This window comes from Benincasa hispida, chromosome 1 (genome assembly GCF_009727055.1).
Source record: "Benincasa hispida cultivar B227 chromosome 1, ASM972705v1, whole genome shotgun sequence".
NCBI lineage: Eukaryota > Viridiplantae > Streptophyta > Magnoliopsida > Cucurbitales > Cucurbitaceae > Benincasa > Benincasa hispida.
In genome coordinates this window covers 42265184-42288035 of record NC_052349.1, presented here as the reverse complement: position 1 = coordinate 42288035, position 22852 = coordinate 42265184, and the positions used below count along the sequence as shown (strand labels likewise).

Here is a 22852-nt window from a genome sequence, read left to right as displayed (position 1 = left end):
GTAGGGCAGTGACGCAACACTGCCATTAGCATCATGACGCTACGAACTCTAGATGCTCAAACTCCGATTGAAGTGTTGCAATGTTGTCCTCAACGTTGCAACACTGCAGCTAATATTATAAAAGACCAATTTTTCCGCTAGGTTAAGGAGTGACAAATTCTTCCAGTTCCAGCTGGCTTATTCTTCAACTTCTCTTTACTTTTCTTCTATTTCAGTTTGGAAAATGTATCAAGACAAATCCTTGGCATTTTCCATGACTATTATGGGCTAAGGTACTCGATCTATCTTGGATTTGTTGGGATTTTTGCCTATTTTATGTATTCGTGACATTTCGAACTAGAGATTTGTGGTTTCCAATTTTGATTCTGTTTATCTAATGTTTACGATTATTTCATTGGATGTTTGAGAATGTTATAATTATTTTCTTTTTTTTATTAGCATTGGATACGTGACATGTAATCTTTTGTTGATAAATATGAAGCAATAGGTTAGGGTAGCTTATAAATCTCTTAGATGAGCATTGTTCTAACCAACCTAGGATCAAATAGACCGAACGTTTAGTTTGTTGGGGTTGATGCCCTAAATCTCGTAGGGTTCTGTAGTTTGTAAACACTTGTATGAATAAACATTATGTGATTTATAATATATGATATTTTATTCACTTTAATCTATGAAATATTTGATATTTTAGTTGCATTAACCATAAACCAATAAACTAAGATCCATGGTTATCGTTGTAACTTAAACATGTATATGGAGACATACAAGTGGATCGTGTTTTAAGTGATAACCTAAATTATCTGTAGTATATGGATAAGGAAGGATATCTTATCCTGATGACACTACGAGTATGACCCGCTTTAGAGGTATTACAATGTTGTAAAGTGCTATAAACGATCTGATCCTAATCATTCATGTATTAGACATGCAAGCAGGGATGTTTTATACAAAGGAATTTGTATAACATCGGACCACGAAATGTTTAGTCTCGTTATATGAAGTCGTTTATAATTGAGACTTTCATTTCATTAGGATGACCATAGGTAACATGACCTTAATCTTGAGTGAGTTGTGAACTCCTGCCTATGAAAGCGGTCCTTTGATTTGCATGAGTGAGAGTGGCCAGATTGCCGACTCAACAAGCCTACCATTTTGGAGATTCGTCTGATTGGGGAGCTGGAAACTCAGCTACACAAGATGGAATTCACTCCTTCCCTGAAGCAAGAGTAAGTAGATAAATTGTTCCCTTAGGGGCTAATTCTGGGGCTTGAACAATGTGGCGCCACACTTTCTCTTGGCCCGAGAGGGATTTAGTCATAGTAGGTCTATGATCTATTGTTCATTAGAGGAATCAGTGGTACTTAAAAAGTTAGATGTAAGTATAGGGGCAAAAGGTAATTTGGCCCAACTGTACTTATGAGCGATTTGTGAAGGGTCATTGTACTGTTAATTGTTTATATCCAATGAACACATAAATATATCTGTAGTGCGAAGAGTGCAGCCGTCGGTCTTTAGTGGAGTGTTCGACAGTTAATGGAAGATGGATAATGTGATTAAAGAGTTTAGCCAGTTATTCACATACTGTTGGAGCTTCAAGCTAGAGGCTCATAAGGTCCCCTTGGTAGCTCAATGGATTCAAGTTGAGAATCAATTTTTAGGATAATTTGAAATCTTCAAATTAAGAAAAGGGAATTTGATTATATATGATATAACTTACATAATGTATTAAATACATTATTGTATGACTGGAGGAATTAATATGTGAATATGATTCAAATATGATTTCTATTAATAAGATTCATAGTTATCAAATTTAATGTAAATATGATTTATATTAAATATCATAAAATAAAGAAAAAGAACTATGATTTATGTATTGTATGTGATGCAATATTAAAACTATAGGTTATAAATATAATATGATAAGTTAGTTATTGTATTTATTTATAATTTATTAATTATATGATAATTAAATTTCTTTTTCTCAATAACCAACCTTAGTGAATGGTTATGCGGTTTTATGGCAATTAAGGGATAAAAAAAAACAGTTTGCTATTGTTCCCACGCGTTATCAGATTCACTTTCGAGTGACTACACGATAGAATCAAGTTTATTATACGATAGTGCTCTTAACTAAACGATCGAGCATCAAGTATATGCGATAGACTTCCATCTTCTACACGATATTGCTGCCCATTACTCGATCGTCTCCTCCTCCACTCCAATCCTTCCCTCTATCCAAAATAAGACAAAGCTCAGCACTCCTGGATTCTCACATCGAGAATACCAAGGTAATCTAGTGGTTGTGTTCGGATCTGTTCTAGGATCGAGTTGATACTCGTTACTGGTGTTCAAGGGAGTTCGAGTTGCTCGTTGTGTTCGAGTTTGATCGAGGGATACACTTGAAGAAAGGTTTTTCAAAGGTATTATTTCTTAATCCCTTGTATTTAATTTAAAACATGTTGTAATTTATGATTTAATGCATAATCGTTTCTGTATGATTGTGAATGTATGAGTTCTTTCACAATGGAGTTTGGACAATCCGCTTCCGCTCATAGGTCCTCTGTATTTAGAGTTCCTTCATAGTTAAGGTTGTTCCTTGTTGAATGTTCAAGCTAACTTTGCTCTAGTTCTTAATGCAATTAGGTCAATTTAAATTTGCATGTTGATTGGACTAATTAGTTGAGTAGGTCGGATTAACTGGTTGTTCCAATTAATTCGGTTAGGTAAATTTAATTGCATGGCCCTAGTAATGAGAACTCTATGATCGAATACACCGAATAAGTGAATTCCATCAAAACTCAAGTTAGGCCTTCTCAAACTAAATTTTCCTCATGTTATCTCATTGTATGCATTTTAATTTCTCGTAACCAAAACAATTTTCAAACCCCCCATTTGGTTACCATGGATTGAAAACACTTTGATAAAGAATTTCTAGCACTCCCTGTGTTCGACTTGGTCATGCCACTAAGATTAGTAGTTTGTTGTGGTGGATACGGTTAATTATTTGGTCCAGATTTGGGCGATGAAATCCACTCCGGCCAAACATTAAAAAAGAAAGAAAGAGATGATAAAGAGAAGAGGAAAAAAGAAGATGACACAAGGGGTTATAGGAAGGAATCGAATTCCCACAGAAGAGTGTGATCGCCTTACATTTAGACATTTGATTTTTATGGAAACAAAAACAGTAAAATAAAACATACATTTGTAAGATAAACATTCAAACAAAACTATAAGCATGCTAGAAAATAGGAAGAAGAGAAGAAATCAAAACTCACCTTTGTTGATTCTTCTAACTTTCCTCTTCCACCATCAACAATCTCGAAGTTTTCCAAGAAGAAGGACACCACAAACAAAGTTACCTTGCTATTCTCTAGGATTCCAAATAACTTAGAATAATGGTCTCCAAGAACTTTTGAGGAGGAAAAAGAGTAGAGAATTTCTAGAAAGAAGTTTGAGAGAGGGTAGAGACTCGCGTAAAAAACCTCCTTCCCCTAAATGGGCTATAAGAATATATTTATATGGAGAAGGTTATCCCCCTCAACAAGAATTTTCCTTTATACCCTTAGTGCTAATTAATTAAATAACCCTTATTTAATTGATTGACACATCAATTAAATAATCATATATTAAATCCTATTTAACATTTAATTAGTTATCATAAATATCATATATTTATACTAACTACCAATATCTACGATTTCTTAATCAATTAATTAACCATTAATTAATCAATAAAATAACTATATTAAATCATATTTAATATGGAGTTAATTAACATATAAATATCACATATTTGTATGTGTACATCTCTTTATGAATCCAATTCATATATAAATCCAATATTTGAATCTTATTCAAATATATCTCTCTTACATAATTTGGATTATAGATTATATCTATAATTAACCATTATATATTAATCTCATTAATATAAAATTCCCTCATTTGATTTGAATAATTTAAATCATTCCTCATTACTGTCTTTTAGTGAGCTAACAAGGGACCTTACGGACCCATAGATTAGAAGCTCCAATGATATGAAATTAATTATTTAAACTTCTTTAATCCAATTAATCAATATTCATTAACTATCAATCACTCTACTAAAGACCGATAGTTGCACTCTTCGAACTGTAGATATATTTCTGTGTCCATGGATATAACCAATCAACAGAGCGATGACCCTTCACAAATACTCATAATTACAATTGGGTCAAAATACCCTTTTACCCCTACAGTTACATCTAACTCCTTAAGTACCACTGATTCCTCTAATGAACAAACAGTTTATAGTCCAACCGTAAAATAACACCTCTCGGGCTAGTGAGAGGTTGAAGCCTCATTATTCAAGACTCGGAACCAGCTAATAAGGGAGCAATTTATCTACTTTCCCAAGGAATGGGAAGAAGTGAATTCCATCTTGTGTAGCTGTTTTCCCAGCTCCCTAATCAGATAAATCCCCAAAATAGTAGGCTTATTGAGTTAGCTATCATGGCTACTCTCACCCATATAGATCAAAGAACTGCTGTCATAATAGAAGTTCACAACTCATTCAAGATTAAGGTCAAGTCTCCTATGGTCATCCTAGTGAAATATTGATTTCTTCAAGTAACAGTGTTATAAAGAGAAACTAATTATTCTGTGGTCCAGTCTATGCATAAACTCTTTTAGACAGGATAACCCTACTCACATGTCTTTACATGAACAATATGGTTCACTTACATCTCATGTAACAATTACAAAGTGGGTCGTACCCGCAGTGTAACCAGGATAAGACACCCAACTTTCATCCATTTACTATAGACTTTTTAGGTTATTACTTGAACATGAACCACTTATATGTCAACCACATACGGTACAAGTGACCATATAATCTTGGATCTTAGTTTATTGGATTAAATTAATGCTATCTAAATGTCAAATAAAATACCTCTGATTTTATTAGATAAATAATTTATGTTTACAAAAATACAAACCACGAGATATATTAGATTTAGGACATCAATCCCAATATTATAATGGTTCAATCTTAATTGACCTACATCCCTTTTTTAAGAGTAGTTTAAAGACTGTATTTCTTGGAGAAGGAGAAATATAAGCTGATTATATGAAACTTCAAATCCACACTCTTGAAGAACTCTCTTAGTCTACTATTAAGTCTTACTAATTTATGAGCGCTTACAGTGTATTTATAGTACCACAACAGTCTAAGTAACTAACTGTTTTAGAGGATTAGTGATTTAATTCACCATTTACAGAGTAGTTAATCTTTCAAAAACAAAAGGGAATTCCTAGATCTAGAATGACGACTAAATTAGGGTATTGTTCTTTTAAAAAAAAAATCGGGAAGATGGAGAGAAAGGGAAAAGGAAAGAGAAGAAGAAGAAGAATGGCATGAAGGAGACGAAAAAGAGAAGAAAAAGAAAGAAAGAAGAGGGATGGGGGAGAAAATTATTTATAAAAATTAAATTAAAAAGGATCACATTATTAATTATAAATATGAAAAAGCGACAACATTGACCAAAATGCTACCAAATCCACACCCACAAGTTCAAATGTCGAGTTTGAAACTCATGGATCAAGACGCTACAAAAATCTAAACCTCTAAGGTACAAAAGTATATATATTTTTAACATAAACTAAAGTTATTATATTAATTTTTTTAAGAAAATATTGTGTTATTTAAAATTTATATTGGCATATAAGTTAAAAATGTGACAATGGGTATTCTAGTAATTGTATTATGTATGATTCCTATTATGATTTCCTATTGTTTGAAGTAAACAATGACCACGTAATATGAACCTTCCAAACATCAAATTATTGATTATTGATTATTTAATAATTTGATGTAATTTTTTTGTTCTTATTTTCTAATCTTATCCTTTCTAAACCATATCGCCATTTTATTAAGATTTACGATGTGACACACATAAGAGTTTCGGGAGGTTATATAAAATATGGTCATTTAGTTGTATAAAATAGTTTTTAGATTTTGAATTTTAGGAATGATATTTTTCCTATGTATTGATTATGGGGACTCGTCACCAACTTTTTGCAATTCTTGAACTAGTGTTGCATGTTTGATCATTCAGGTAATTAAGTCTGTTCATATTGATTGTAGAGTGTCCGAACTTAGAGTAAATAACTTTTCTCCTTATCTCTTGGACTTAATTGATTTGGAAGTTTTAGAATTTGATATTAGGATTTTACATTGTTAACCTCAATTTTTTTTTTAAATACTCACTTTCAATATTTAATGTTAATATCTAATAATTAACTTTTTTAAAAAAATAAAATTAATAAAGTTTGATTATTTCTTCATTAGTATTAAAATTAATTTAAAAATTTTAATTCATAATTATTTTAAATTAGTTAATAGACATTAATGTCAAAATCGAAATAGAATGTTTGATAAAAAATCAAGATTAATTAAAAGTATAAATCATAAAATCTATAGATCAAATAAAAATAAACTTAAAATTTAAAACATTTGAAATTGAGAAACTAAATTAAAAATAAATTCAAAACTTAAAATTAAAAATATAATATTTTAAAACAAAAAACTAAATAGAAAAACTAAATTTTTTTCCCCACATAAATAAATATAGGGTGAAGTTTAATGCATGCACATGGCTATAGGGCATAGGGATAACTGAAATTGCTTGCCATCATTTAATTCACTGCACGAAGTTGAGGAGGAGAAACTTTAAGAAAAAGACTATGTGCACATGCATCTTCATAAAACGCTTTTAATTTCCTCTATTAATAATAAAGTAAATATTTGGCATATTACTCTTATAGAATCTATATCCTACTTCCATTTATTATAAAGTAGATCTTAATGGAGGGAAATTTGGCTGAGGAAGGAAGTGTCTCATTTATTGGATTTTTTTTTTATGACTTTTATGTGGGTAGTTGTAACGTCATTTGTCTCGAAATTTGAAAAGAATGAAATATGACTATCTGCTACAACTATTCTCATACTGCACTAAGAGTGTGTTAGATTATTCATACAATAATGCTCTCACATGTTAGGGCTCTCCCTCCACTCATTTCTCACGGTCATGCTCCTCCTCGCTCTCTCGCTTGTACTTCTCTTTATTGTCTCACTCGTACTCACATTTGCACTCCGCATGTTCGTCTCGCTCACCTCTTTGAACTTTCATTAATAGTACACACAAGGTACAATATAGATAATTAACACTCTGATAATGATGAGAGAGTCGTATTTCATAATTTTCAAAATCTAGGATAAATTCCATTCTAAATTCGAAATTTGTTTCATCGGTGCAAAAACCTTCACATATTGGATGTATTGTCTTGAGTATTCTTTTTAGGAATAGAGATTGGGGGTAAGCCTATGCCTGCATTCTTTTTATTAATAATTATAAAACCATTTCTTAGATCATTTCATAACAATGTTAGAAAGAGCCAAACTAACTTTCTAAGACTAGTTCTTTAGATCTTCGAAGTGTGAAATATTTAAAGCAAAGGATAAAAGAAACTGATATTTCAATAACTTTTGAGCACGCACATGTACTAGGCTATAATTATAAAGTGTGAGTTAACCGGGATTCTCTGCTATCATTCAATTTAGGCCATTTTACTTACCAAAAAAATGGAATCAACTAAAATTGGATTGAAAACAAATGGAAATCAGAATGTTACTTCTTTAATGTTGTTTATTTGGAGTTATCTGGAATCCAAATCGGTAACCCATGGTGATATGAAAACCCAAGAAGTTCTATAAATTAAGAATATTTTGTTCAACTTCTACGTCAAATTGAAATAAAATTTAAACTTCAAAAATAAAATTGTAATATTTTGAAACTCATAACTAAAATAAAATCAAACATAGAACTCAAGGGGTATTTGGTCGAAGGAGTTGGGAAGTAAGAATTGAGGGAGTGAAGTTGTGAACTCCACTCTTTATCTGGCCCAAAGAATTTGTGGATCCCGTAACTAAAAAAACATCAATTTGATATTTTAGGAAATTTGTACCAAATAATACAATCAGGAGGGAAAAAATTTGAAAATATTGTATATATTTAAAATATTTGCAAATATATAACATATTGACCAGTCAACTAGTAAATTTTTAAAAAATTCCAAGTCTGCCCTTCAGTGCACACATTTCCATCTTCATCACTTTTTCTTTTCATTTTCTTTCTCCTCGTATGAATTCTTTCCATTTCCCACCATCACTTTGTAAACGTTGTCGGAACCTCTTTTTTCGATTGGATTTTCATCTTTAATGGAATCGAAAATCTCGTCTTCTATGAATGTCATTACGTGGAACGATTTTAAATCCCATGATTCTTCTTTAAGGTTATGAAGCACCATAGCGTCACACTGAGAAGAATTAATCTGATAATGAAACCCCAGCGATGAAGGAATTTGTGTAGAGAATAAATTCTAAGCTAGATTAATGATACTCAATGAATTACATAAGCCAATCGTCTCAAGAATCGAATCGGAGAATTCATTCCCTTGCCGGCATCCAAGGCTTCGGTCGATGCAATGTTGAGAGTTGGGGTTACAAAATTAGGGACAAATTATCGATCAATGATAAAAACTATAATTGATAGCATGGTATCACTGATAGCAACTGATATCACATTTTTCAAATTGAAAGTTATCACTAATAGTGACTATTAGTGATATTCATCAAAAACATCATCACTAATAGTAGCTATAAGTGATAACAATTGATTTATTTCTCAAATTGAAAACTAATACTAACTATCAATCATATTCACTAATAGCAACTGTCAACGATATTCACGAATAGCAACTGATAGCACATTTCTCAAATTGAAAGTTATTACTGTTAACAACTATCGGTAATATGTTGAGGTTGGTGTCCTAAATCTCTTTAATATTCTCGTAGTTTGTAAACATTTTATAAACGAATTTTTATTAATAAAATAATTGTTATTTTATGAGCATACACTTAATCCAATAAACTAAGATCTTAGGTTATTTGATGTAATATAAACAAGTATGTAGAGACATACATGTGGATATTGTTTAAATAATAACCTAAATAGTTTGTAGTAGATGGATAATGTTAGGTACCTTATCATTGTGACACTACGGATACGGCTCGCTTTGTGGTTGTTACAAGTGTTGTAAAGTGCTACAAATGATCTAATCCTGATCATTCATGTGGAGACATGTGAGCAAGGGTATCTTATATAAAGAGTTTGTATAAGACCGGACCACGAAATGATTAGTCTCATTATATAACACCATTAATAATAAAGACTTACATTTTACTAGGATGACCATAGGTGACATGACCTGAATCTTGAGTGAGTTGTGAACTCCTGCCTATATGAAGGCGATCTTTTGATTTGTATGGTGAGAGTGGTCAGATTGCCAACTCAAATGTCTACCATTTTGGGATTCGTATAATTGGGAGTTGGGAACATATGGTACACAAGACGAATTTTGCCCAACTATAGGTTATTTAGTAAAATTTTAGATCTTATCAAAGGACTTAAGGAATTAGATGTAACTATAGAGGCAAAACGGTAATTTTGGCCTAACTACACTTACAAGCAATTTGTGAAGGGTTATCGAAGAGTGCAGCTGTTGTCAATGACTAGCATTATGAATGTTTGGGTAATTTAATTAAAAAGTTTAATTAATTATTCAAGTACTATTAAAGCTTTAATCTACAGGTCCATGAGGTCCCCTTTGTAACTCAACGGGTTTATTGAGAATTAATTTTGATTAATTTGGATTGTTCAAATTAATTGTGGGAATTAATTTATATGATATAATTAATGAATTTATATTATGCGATATAATTAATATAATGTATTTGATATATTTTGTTTGAGAGAAATTAAATATTTGAATACGATTCAAATATTAATTATATTGACGAGATTCTATAACTGAATTTAGTATAATGAGATTTCTATTAAATATTGATTAATTGAGAGAAATATTAACTATAGGTTATATTGTATTTGATACAATATAAAAACCATGGATTATGTGTTATATTTGATATAACGTATAGTTTAATATATTTTGTATGATAAGTTGGTTATCATTAAATATAATATATATTTTATTAAATTTTGAATTTAATAAAAGGGGAGTTATAACTCTCTTCTCCTTTTTTCTCTCAATAAAAACGTGTAAAGAGTTTACAATTTGATGATGTGGGTTCAATTTTTTTTTCTTACACACTGAGTGAACTCTCAGAATTCCTCTCCTTGAAAAACCTTTTTCTCTTAGCAGCGCCCGTACCTCCTACTAATCCTCAATCCCTAAAAAGAATACGAGAGGTTCATTTGTAGTGGTGTTCATTTGGATTTTCAATTTTGAAGATCGATATCTAGATCAAAGAATTTGTGATCCAGATCAAGGGAATTCACGAAGAAGATTGGCTTCAAGGGTAAGCGTTCTTCTTCCCTTCTTATTCTGTTTTTTTAGCATGTTGTAATTTAAATCTTATAATGCATAATTTTGTTATGTTCGGTAAAATTTTGTGATTCTGTGAAAAATGAAAAATTGGAATCGATCCCCACGCTTCCGCATAAGGACCTTCATCGGTTTCCCTTCATAACATTCACTGATAGCAGTATCACTAATAGCAATTATTAATGATAGCAACTGATAACACTTCTTAAATAGAAAACTATCACTAATAACAGCTATTAGTGTTAGCAACTAATAGTAGCTCTCAGCGATTATCACTGATAGCTGCTATCAATAATAGTTTTTAATTTGAGAAAACCTGGAAGAATTGCGCGAAATGGTGGCTGGACGTGGGATTTTTAGTCTTTTACCATTTTTGTTTTTTTTTTCAATATACAATTATTTTATTCTTGTACTACATATTCTATTATTTTGGGCTTAAATTTCATTTATGCAACTAGCTCTATATTTTATCAACCCGTAGGCCACAAGAGTTTACAACTCCCTAAACTTCATAAGAGTTCACTATTCCATTCTTTGCCCCCAAAGATCCCTTAAATGATTAAAAATATAACATTTTAAAATTTATAAACCAAATAAAAACAAAATCTAGAATCTAGAGCCAAAAAAATGTATACCTTATTAATTTCCATTATGTGCTTCAAATTTTTCATAAGAGAGCTTTTTTTATAAAGTTAATACAACTCTTTCTAACCGTCTTAATATTTTGCCGTTAGTCTAGTATATCTCAAAATTTGACTTTTTCGATTTAAGGATCTATTTTAAAAGAATTTTAATTTGGGAAAAATTCACAAATAAATGATATTATTATACTGTTTTAATTTATTTATTGCGAATGATTTCAACATTATTTAAAAATAATATGCAGTCCAGTAGCATTTAAGACAATAAATTATATAATGTTTACTGCTTAAAGCCTAAAGAAAGAAAATTCAAGTCTGGCCTAAAATGTGGAAAAGACATACTTTATTCGATTTATCCACCTCACATAATTAAATTAAATTTGAGTACCATTAAATTTTCAATAAATTTTAATAAAAAAAATTTGTTTTGATTTCTACATTTTCAAAATGTTTATTTGGTCATTGTACTTTTAACTTTAGATCATTTTAGTTATTAAACTCTAAAAAAATAACTATTTTGATCTCCTTAAAAATGAATAGTCTAGACCGTTCATTTTTTAAAAGTACAGAAACTAAAATAAACATTTTAAAAATATATTAAAAGAACTGAAGTAGTATTTTAAACCAATAAAACATTTTGGTCGTTCCTCAATTTTGCACTGGTTCTATTTTAAAGTTTAAATATATTCTTTATATTTTGAATCAATTTTAAAATTAGGTATCATCGATAATTTGAAAATTTTATTGAAATTAATAAACTAATAATATTTAGTACTACTTTTTAAATTTAAATCTCCCTACTTCACTCATGTAAAAAAAAATGTTTTAAAGAGAACTTTTAACATTGAAGACTAATTAAAATTGATTAAAGGTACCTAGACTAAATTTGATTGCTAAAAGTAAAAAAGTCCCTAAATATAATGATAAAAAAACAATATTTTAACAGAAAAATCAATTATTATGCATAAATGCTTGTGTAAATAGTACTAACTTGTCAAAATTGTGAAAATGAAAATATGACAAGATTATAAATTTAGTTCCAAGATTAGGAGATAGTTTTAATTTGATTAATATAGTAACACCTAAATGTTATAGGATTAGACAAGTTGTTTTGTGAGATTAATCGATATGTGTAAGTTGATTCAGACACTCACGGATATTAAAAAATAATTATTGATATAGTGTAAAGGATATCAATTGCATCGATATATGGGTCTGGTTTGTTTAATTTATTATCTCTAGTTTGAAAGCTTTTATTTAATCCCTATAATTTTCAATTTAATTAATGTTTCAGTCAACATTTATAAATCATCCCTATTTACTATATCGAGTTACCATTTATATTTGGCTAACTATGGTAGTTTATTTAAATTTATTATTTATTTATTCAGAAATATTATACCATATTTTAAACGAATAAATTATATATGTTTTAAAGATAAGTAATAAATAAAATAAAATAAAAGTACTAAAAAAAAAAGAGAGAATAAGATAGATAATTTTTTAAGTGGACTAAACATAATGTATAAAGAGAAACTTGTTTTCTTACTTTATATTTATAATTTGGTATCACTGTTTTCACGACTCTAGGTTTTTTTTTTAATTTTTTTTTTCCAAAGATGAATGTTTCAATTGCAAGTTTCTAATTTACAGAAATAATAATAAAACAAATGAAAAATAGAAAGTTTCTAATTATTTTATTTTATTTATTGGACTTTTTGGACTTTTACACTTCATTTATCAATTATATTTAAAAAAACAAATATTATAATTGATGAGATGAGTATAAAAGATCACGCTAAAATGAACATAACTCAATAAGCATTAACATATGTAATATCGTCTTGAAGTTAGAGGTTCAATATCCTCATCTTACATATCGTAAAAAATGAGTATAGAAGATAATGTTTCATTGAATCTCTCCCAATTTACTTATTTTTGCAGAATTATTTTCTTCATAAATTTTATTAACTATACACCTAACTAAAATATATATGCCTTTTTTACTATATTGTGATCTAGCAACAATTTTTTAAGGTGTGTTTTGTTTAACTTTTCAAGTGTTTAATATTGAAAATAAGTCATGTTCCGAAATCGAAAATTAAATAATACAGAAAAAACGTAAAAAGAATCAACACACATATATACGTGGTTCTCTAATAGTGTATTATCTACGTCCATGGGGCAAAGGGAGAACAATATTATTAGAAATAATGTTTTATGAATACACAAACGGAGCTTCTAGGGTTAGAGAATTTATATAGTGCACTACTCTAAACCCTAGGGTCATAATCGTAAATAACCACAAATAAGTAAATATTCTAAATACGAATTCTAAATAGGTTTCGGGGCGTTGTCCCCAAACTCCCACCAGGGTGCACCGCCCCTGGATCCCCATACTTGGTTGTTCGAAGCACCAGTTAACAAACTCAAGGTATTCCAACAAATCTCCACTTTGGCTTGCATTCTCTCTCATATAACATATGTACCAGATGCAACATACAACTTTACCAGACATACCTAGACTTCTTCCTCATGCCTCAAAGTGTCCCAAAAAGGGGACAACTAACAATTAAAAACATTCAACAAGTCCAAACAATGTTGGAACTCGCCTTATGGAATCGGTTTGATGAACACATCAACAGGGTTATTAGCAGTACCAATTTTCATCACTTTAACTCTCTAATCACCTCTTAAGAAGTAATATCTTATATCGTTGTGTTTAGTTCACTCATAATGAACTTCATCCTTGGTTAGGCATATTGCACTCAAACTATCACAATATACAATAACTTGGCCATGATACAAACCAGGATCACCAACTAACCCCTTCAGTCATATTCCCTCTTTAATGGTTTCTGTCACAGTCCTATACTCTGCTTTAGTAGTAGACAAAGTAACTATAGGCTACAACTAACAACAGAACCACCCAAAGTGAACACATAGCCAGTCATAAACCTTCTACTGTCAACATCTCCTACGTAGTCAGAATTAGAATAACCGATCACCAAACAGTGTCATTCCCATAAACGAGACCAACATCAAATGTACCTCTAAGGTAACGAAAAATCCTCTTAAAAACTTGTCAATTCTCCTTCCCAAGTTGACCGATGAACTTGCTGACAACACTAACAACATAAGCAAGATCAGGCAAAGCCCCCTGTACTTGGTTGTTCGAAGTGCCAACTAACAAATTCAAGGCATTCCAACAAGTCATTTTGAGAAAAATTGAATTGTTTCGCAAGTACTCAAAATAGCTTTTGAAACACTTTCAAAGCATATTTTAAATAGTTTATATATATATATATATAAAGGTTAAATAGAAATCACTTCTAATCAATCAAAACATGCTCTTAATATCTAATTCCGATATATTTGTTTTGTTCGAGTTTATTAGGTATAACTATACAACGTTCGAAATATCGATGTTGATAGAAATATCGAGGTCCCGATTTTATAAAAATATCGATGAGAATTTCGAAAAACTTTGATGGAAATTGATTAAATTTGTTTTAATGAGTTAATGAAACTTTAATTGTGGTTAAACTAAACTATAATTGACCATCTTTAATCATCATTTCTATAAAGTAAAACAACATTTAAATGTATATTGTAAGATATCTATGTAAATGTCCCTGTGAGAGCAAAAATTAAAATGGAAAAATGGAAAAATAATTACAAAATCATATCAAATATTAAGATTAATTACGCAATTAAAGAATATGAAATATATGCATATAAAATCATTGTAAATTGTATATTATAAAATAAAGTGGATACAAAAATGAAAAATCATAGCATTAAACTAACATAACATAATAAGAATAGAAAAACTATAACATTACATATAAGAGAGATGCAAAAACATACATTATATATAACACAACATAATAAAAAGAAAAAAAAGAACTCTAGAAGTAGATAGTGCTTGAGATAAAATAAGAGAAATATTAGAGAACTCACATCAATTTAAGTTTGATGTGAGTTGATGTGAAAATTTAATAGAAAAGATTTAAATGAAAATATGTGATTTCTTAGAAATAAAAAAAATATGATAAAAGATAAATAAAAATTTATATTAAACTAGCTAGCAAATTAAAAAAATAATAATAATAAAATAAAATTTTGAGACTATTGAAATCTCATAATTTTGATCAAAATATTGAGATTTCAACCGAAATTTTAAACTATATAACTACAAGTATAAGAGATATTTTGTTTAATGTTAGAAAAGATTATTGTTGATCTCAAAAAAAGGAAAAAGAAAAAGAAAAAAAAAAACCTATTGCTGAATGTGTTTTGTTTGGGTTAATTACGATGGTTTTATTGTTACATTTTCTTTTAAACCTAAAATTTGTGTTTTTAATTAGGTGTACAATTAATAGAATTGACGAAGCGATTAGTAAAATATGATTAGTTTGGAGAGATTCAATCCAACATAATATTAATATTATATATAATAGAGTAGGACCAATTGCAAATATAGCAATCAAATCTAAAATATTAGTAAATATGATATAATGTAAAAAATAATTATAGATATAATAAAATTTAGATTTAGTGGTAGACTCGTTAATTGTTGTTTATCAATAATAAAATCTATTTTATTATATTTGCAATTCTTTATAAATATTGTGATACACTCATTAGTTTTAAAAGTACTACTAATTAAAATTATCCTATATTATAATTAAGAATGATTAAAAAAAATCTAAAAAATTGAAAACCAACTTATCTAAGAAGCACAAACGCTGATACGGATACATGATACGAATACGATAAGATACAATGATACCCCCATTTCTAAAAAAATCAAGATATGGATACTTGAAGATATATATATACACACACACGACAATACCAATTAATTATTATAATACTCATTTTAGGTTACATAAAAGTAGATTTAAGAAGAGAGTGAGAAAAAAAATCCAACAATGTGTAGTGATGATTGAGCAACTAGAGTAGACCACGAGGAAGAAGTAAGTGATGGAAATTGAAGAATGAAGGGAGAGTGAGTATGAATCATGATCTATACAGCGAGAGAAAAAAGAAGAATGGAGATTTAATTACATTAGGATTTTTTCTTTTATCTTTTTTGGTTCTTATTATTTTATTTTGGATTGCTAGATTTAAGTGGACATTTAAATAAAATAGGTTTTGGGTTGAGTTTTTTCATGTGGTTGGGCTTAAATTTCAAAAAAAAAAAAAAAAAATGACCCAACGTATCCCCTTCACGTATTTGGAAGGGGATACACGTATCTAAAGGTTAATAAAAACTTAAAAAAAAATACTTCAAATCACGTATTAGACACGTATTTGCCATATATCTGGACATATCCGTATCAAATATGTTGGGTTGTATGTCCTAAAACTCGTAGTTTGTAATGTTAAATATATTCTATTATCAATAAAGATGTTATTGACGTTTATTCAATAAAATTGTTGTTGAATATATGGATTGAACTTGTAAAGACTAAATCCAATAAACTAAAGATCCACGACTATTGAATGAATATATGAACTTTATGTGGAGACATAAGAGTGGATCAAGTTCAGTAAATAAGCCAAAATGGTTTATAGTATACGAATAAGGCTAGGTACCTTATTCTGGTAACATTATTGGATGCGGCCTACTCTGTAGTTGTTACAATTTGTTGTAAAGTGCTACAAACGAAGTGATCTTGATTCGTTCATGTATTGACATGAGGAGCGGGGGCATCCTTTGCAACGAGTTTGCATAAGATCGGACCAACAAATAAGTCACTCTTACTTTATAACGTTGTTTACTGTTTAAGACTGACTATTTCAAAGCGATGAGCTAGGTAACTTGACCTTAATCCTAAGCTAATTATGAACTTATGTTTATTCGACATTATCCTTAGATTTACATGGGTGAGGATTGGCTCAACAGTCTCGGCTCAATAAGCCTCCTATTTCAGGGCTAAGACCAGTTAAATAGCTGGGGACATAGGGTGCAAGACGGAATTCACTCCTACCCACTTTTTGGGATAGTAGAGAGGTTGTTCTCTTAAGTGTTAGCTCCGAGTCTTGAACAATGGGCCCCACCCTCTCATTGGCCTGAGAAGGACTCGGTTTAGTGATTGGATCACAAACCAATTGTTCATTAGAGGATTAGTGGAACTCAAGGAGCAAGATGTAATTTCGTGGGTAAAACAACTTATGACCCAGCCATTATTACGAATAACCAGTGAAAGATTGACTTACTTATCATGGTTATATCAAATTGACACATGATATATCTACCGTGAGGGGAGTGCAACTACAGGATTTGTATGTCCATCGGGTCTTCTTGCTAGCTCACTACGACAAAAATTGAAGAACTAGGTGAAGTAAGAATTTGAAATGTTCAAATTCGGGCTTTAGGAAAAATTGTATTTTATATGAGATATAATTTACAATTAAATAATTTATTTATTAATTAATTATTTTTTAGAGTATTCTTGAATGTTGACATGAAAGTGTTTTTTTAAAACTTGATCAAGATTAATCAAAGTTAGGTGTCAAAAACAATTTAATATGTGATATTAAATTTGTTTTTAAGTATTTTCTAAAATATAAAAAAATATTTTCATAAAAAATTGATTTATTTATTTTTTAAATTAGTAAGTGGACTTTGAAATGACACTTCCAAAGTTTGACACCTAAAGATTACATGCTAGTGGAGTTTGAGGTGGAAGACATGCAAGATAGGATTTTGCATGTAATTTGTCTTTAAATAGTTTGGTTTTTGAAATGTGGAAAGACTAATGCTTCTTCGACCTTTGACCTTACTCTTCCACCAAAATCTCTTTACTCTTCACTTTACTAGAGTGAAGTTCCCTTTAGTTCATTAACAAAACGGTCCCACTATCGTGTTCTTCAACTGGAGAATAGCGAATATTTTCCGTTGGTGGTGTCGATCGAGCTCAGAGAGGAAGATTGCGGTGGATTCTACAATGGTTGTATTCTCTAACCCTTTTATGCATGCTTATTCTTTGTTTTTAATGTAATTAGAACGTTATCGATCTTTGTTACCGCTGTGCATGTTCTTTATATTCTATCAAGATACATATCTGATACTGATTCTTTGCACAATTAGAAGTATATGTGTTTCATAACAACGTACAAAATGACTACAGAGAAAGGAAGAAAATTAAAAAAATACAAATAATTAGAAATTCGTAGCTAAATATGTAGCATGCTATGCCCTAAGTACATTGATAAACACGTGAAAACTTTACTTAAATGATAATATGACCAATTAAAACTAGGAAACAATACCTTTTTAGTCCCTATTTTGGATCTAATTTTCATTTGGTGTCTAAGTTTTAAATTGTTACACTTTAGTCCTTAAATTTTGAGTTTGATTTCAATTTAGTCCTAAGTTTCACCCTTGAAATTTGAGTTTTGTTACAATTTAGTCCATAAGGTTTCAAGATTTACACTTTTAACTTCAATTTTTCACTAAATATCAAATTTTAGTATCTAGCGTTAATGTCGATTAATTAATTTAAAATAATTATGAAATAAAACTTTAAGATTAATTTTAATAGTAATGAAAAAGTTAGTGAACCTTAATTAATTATAATTTTTTAAGCCAATTAATAGACATTAACATTAAGGACTGAAAATTTTAGTGAAAATGAATATTAAAAGTGTAAATCTTGAAACAAATGGACCAAATTGAACTCTGGCGACCACCTTTGATGTTCGACTCTAACAACAACTGCCTCCAATGACATGTTTCGACAACTACCTCCCATAATCAAATTCCAACAACCACCTCCCATAACCAAACTCCAACAACCACCTTTGACGACTACCTCTAACGAAGACCAACTTCGACAATCATCTTTGGCGACCACCTTTACGTCCAACTCCATGCCACTACCAACTTTGGAGATCAACTTTGACCTTCAACTCCCTTTCTCCAACAACTAACTCTAACGACCAACTCATCGGATCATATACTAAAAAACAAATTTGATCGATAAAATTACTTTTTTAACTACAAAATTGAAAATAATAATTCATTATGTTTAATAGTTGTCTTATATATATATACCCTCATAGCTTTACTTTTTATTTCTCCCAAAGGACCTTAAATGATTGGTGATAGTTGTTCTCTCTTATATACTCAGCATCATTCCTTTATCTAGCTCATGTGAAGTGACCTAACTCATGTGAAGCTTTGGTCGCATTCTAAATACCAACATACTAGAATAGTAAACCCTAATCTACAATTTGACAAAGATGCATAAAAAGCCATAAACCCTTTGATGACCTACTACTTTTTGTAATGCATATTATATTCATACATTCTACTAATGTGAACGTATATTATAATATTGTTGTTTGTATGTGACACAAATATTTTGTCTACTTCAAGTATAATTATTATAAGTAAAAATTCTAAAATATATGTGAAGATTTTAAATTGACATCTCAATTGAGTGTTAAAATTTTAAAAAAAGATGTGTAATTAAAGGATTAAACAAAAAAAGAAATTAAACAAACATAAATAACCACAAATAAAATCAGACTTTTTTGGATTATAAAAAAACTAGATCCTATATAATTTAAACAAACTTCTTATCTTCACTAACATATTAACTTTAAAGTTGATAATTCAACCCAGGGTCCGGAAGAGTGTCTTAAAACTATTTTTACCTTAAAACTAAGTAGACTTAATAAGTTGAAGACAAACTGAAATTACAAGCTATTAGATGCCTAAAATTGTAATTTAACTAGTTCATATAAATTCACTTTAAAAAAAAAAGGAAAAAAAAGTTAACATGTGCATTTCACTTAACTCTAGAGCAAAAAGAAAAAGATGAAAAAAAAATTAAATTAGCTGTAATTACTGCACTCTCCAACTACTCAATGCCAGCTAAAAAGCCACACGCCTTCATCATTTTCCTTTGTCGGGAATAGAAAAATTTAAATTCCAATTTTTCCTTTTTAATTTTCCAAAAAAAAAAAGAAAAAAAGAAAAAAGAAAAAAAAAAAGAAAAAGCTCCCCGAACGGCGTCGTTTGCAGCGGTCGTCGCCCGTTTACCCTCTTCCACTATAAATGAAACTCACCTCCTATCTAACGATTTTCTCCCCTCCCGTGGCGGTGGCTCAAAGCTCCAGCTTTTCTTATCTCTTCCTTGGGTTCCTTCAGGTCTAATCTCCATCTCTATTTTTCCTTTCCATCAATCTTAATCTCTTCTTTCTCTATTTTTAACCATACCCACATCCATTTTTCTTTGAATTTTTGAGCTTTCCGGTCGTTTTTCTGTTTCTATTTCTTTGGCCGTTGTTTGCTTTTCCTATTTTTGGTCTAGATTTACAACCCCATCGTTTCGTTTTTCCCGGATCTGGAAGACTCTTAGCTGGTTTTCTCAGTTTACCAATTTTTTTTGTTTCCTTTGGGTCAAGACCCTTAATCCCAATTCTATATATCCCATGCTGTGGTCTTTGCTTAAGGTTTGTCCTCGTTAGGGAAAGGAGAGACCAACTTGCTTTTAGCTTGATTCTGAGAAAGGTTGCTTGAGATTTTTATAAGGATCTGCTCTTTGTTTGTTTGATGGGTATTTTTTTTTTTAGAAGGAAGATCCCATCTTGTTTTCTTGGTCTACATCTCAGATCTGTTGCTGGTTGGGGAGATTTTAGAAGATCTTGTTTGTATTTTGTCAAAACTGTTAGCTGAAATGTTATGAATTTGTGTTTTTGTTCATGCTCTGTTCTGGAAATGAGATACTTAGCTCAGATCTGTTGATTCTGAAGTTAGAGAGATTTGGATCTGTCGCTTGGCTATAAGGATCTGTTATTATTTGTTGCTACATGGGATTTTGAGCTTTGATAGAATGGATTATTTACTAGTTTTCCATTAGATCTGATTATTGATATAATTTGTTAACTATATAGGATTTTGATCTTGGATAGAATGAATTTTTGACCAGTTTTGCATCAGATCTGACTATGTTAAGAGTTATCTTGTGTCAATTGTCTCAACACTTTTTCAATCGTGATCTGTGCAGGCGTTCTTCTGTAGATCTGCCAGTTTCAAAGATGAATCATTTTATTGTTCAGCAGAACACCTTTATTTCATGTGAAGAGACTAGGGGCTTTGCCTCAATCTCTGATCTGAAGGACCCAGTTGTCTGCCCGAAGCCCAGGCGACTTGCAATTCTTGCTAACAATCACATTAAACAGCCCTTGAGATGGCAACAAGCTGAGGTTTGTGATTCAAAAGCTGGGGCAGATCTTCTTGACATCATTTTAAAGAAGGCAAGTTCTTTTTCCCCATATTGTTTCTGCCATTAGTTCAAGAAAACCGACATCTTTTGACCTTAACTGAGTATGATTTGGCATTGGATAGCCTTACAATTTATATTGTCACAGCTTTGGGCTGCAGTAAACTTAATACATAATTGAACTACAAGCATCCCCATTTGGGTATTGCATATGAAGAAAATCTTTTGCTATTTCATAGTCTTGGCCTGGTAAAAACTCTTATATAGATATATAATTGAAGTACAAACCATTCTCCTTTGGTGTTCCACATGTTTATTTACACAGTTTCTTATAGAAAGTCTTTTGTGTTTCACTTGCTCTATTGAAGCTGTGTCAAAATTTGAGGGTTTGTTGTCTAGATTTCAACCTTCTTTTCCCCTTCTTATTACAATATGATTGACTGCAACTTTGAATGTGATAGGGGTCAGAACAACCCAGCGGTCACGTGGCTTCATCACCCCCATTTTTTAGTGGGTCTCCGCCGAGCCGGGCTTCGAACCCATTAATTCAGGATGCCCGGTTTGGGGATGAGAAACTCAGTCCTATGCCAGCATTGCCTGCATATTCCCCATCAGGTCTCTCATCCCCATCCTCGGCATCGTCGACGCACAAAGGAGGAGGGTGTGCGAGGATGAAGTTCGGTCTAAAACCGGCTGCAGTTAGAGTAGAAGGATTTGATTGTCTTAGTAGGGACCGCCAGAATTCTAGGATCCCTGCAGTTGCTTAAAAAACCTCCATCAATGGAAAAGTGTAAATAGAGAATGGAGCAAAAGAGTGCAACAAACTTTTCAACCACAGGCAAGACTTCTTTTTAACAACCAGAGGAAAACAAAATTCAAATAGAGAATGCAAGAGAATTTGAGATCCCATCTGTAGTAGTGTAAATATAAGAAAATGTTTTTGCTGGTGATCATCCAAATCTGATTTTTTTTTTCTTTTGGTTTCTTTTAAAAAGGTAGCTTTGTGGGACAATGGGAAGGGGGAGGGTTGAGAGACAAACAAACCTTGTGTTGTAGAGAAAAAGGTTTGGGATTGGGAAGGGGATGGGTGAGTGAGCGAGTGGTTCATTTTGTAATGTATAAAGTTGGGTACTGTGTTTGGAGGGAAGAGAGAGGGAGTCAGTCTTGTATTTTTTTTTCTTTTTTTGATGATCACCATGAGTTTAATGTATAGAGTTTTTTGTTGTTTGGTTCTGGTCCATTTGCCATGTAAATGTATTCTGGTAATTATTTATCCTATCATCTTGGGTTTATATAATTCATGTCTCTACCCATTTTCTCCCTTTTAAATTCCCTTTTCCACATTGGGCTCTTATCTATTGTCTCAATTCTCTGGTTCTAAATATTAGGGTATTTTCAAAAATAGAAAAACAAGGAAATTATTTGACATTTTTTTTTTAATTTGTGAAAATTTTATGGTCACAAGTTGATTCTGAATTTGGCCTTCAATTTTAAATAAGTTAGTTGTGAAGTATTAGCGTA

The 22852-nt window shown here is 30.7% G+C and overlaps 1 protein-coding gene across 1 annotated transcript; it reads left to right on the top strand.

Annotated features, from left to right (window-relative positions):
• The first annotated feature begins 20097 nt into the window (after window positions 1-20097).
• On the top strand, window positions 20098-22628 carry LOC120085511. Its single transcript, XM_039041527.1, has 3 exons — window positions 20098-20256; window positions 21116-21365; window positions 21793-22628. Exons 2-3 carry the CDS (start codon window positions 21147-21149, stop codon window positions 22096-22098), a joined length of 525 nt encoding a protein of 174 aa, XP_038897455.1. The 5' UTR covers window positions 20098-20256; window positions 21116-21146; the 3' UTR covers window positions 22099-22628.
• The last annotated feature ends 224 nt before the right edge of the window (window positions 22629-22852 follow it).

Excerpts from the sequence above, each read along its gene's own strand:
- LOC120085511 (XM_039041527.1), top strand. The coding sequence starts at position 21,147 with ATGAATCATTTTATTGTTCAGCAGAACACCTTTATTTCATGTGAAGAG. Across the intron at positions 21,366-21,792 it reads TTGACATCATTTTAAAGAAG|GGGTCAGAACAACCCAGCGG; the intron begins GCAAGTTCTTTT and ends TGAATGTGATAG.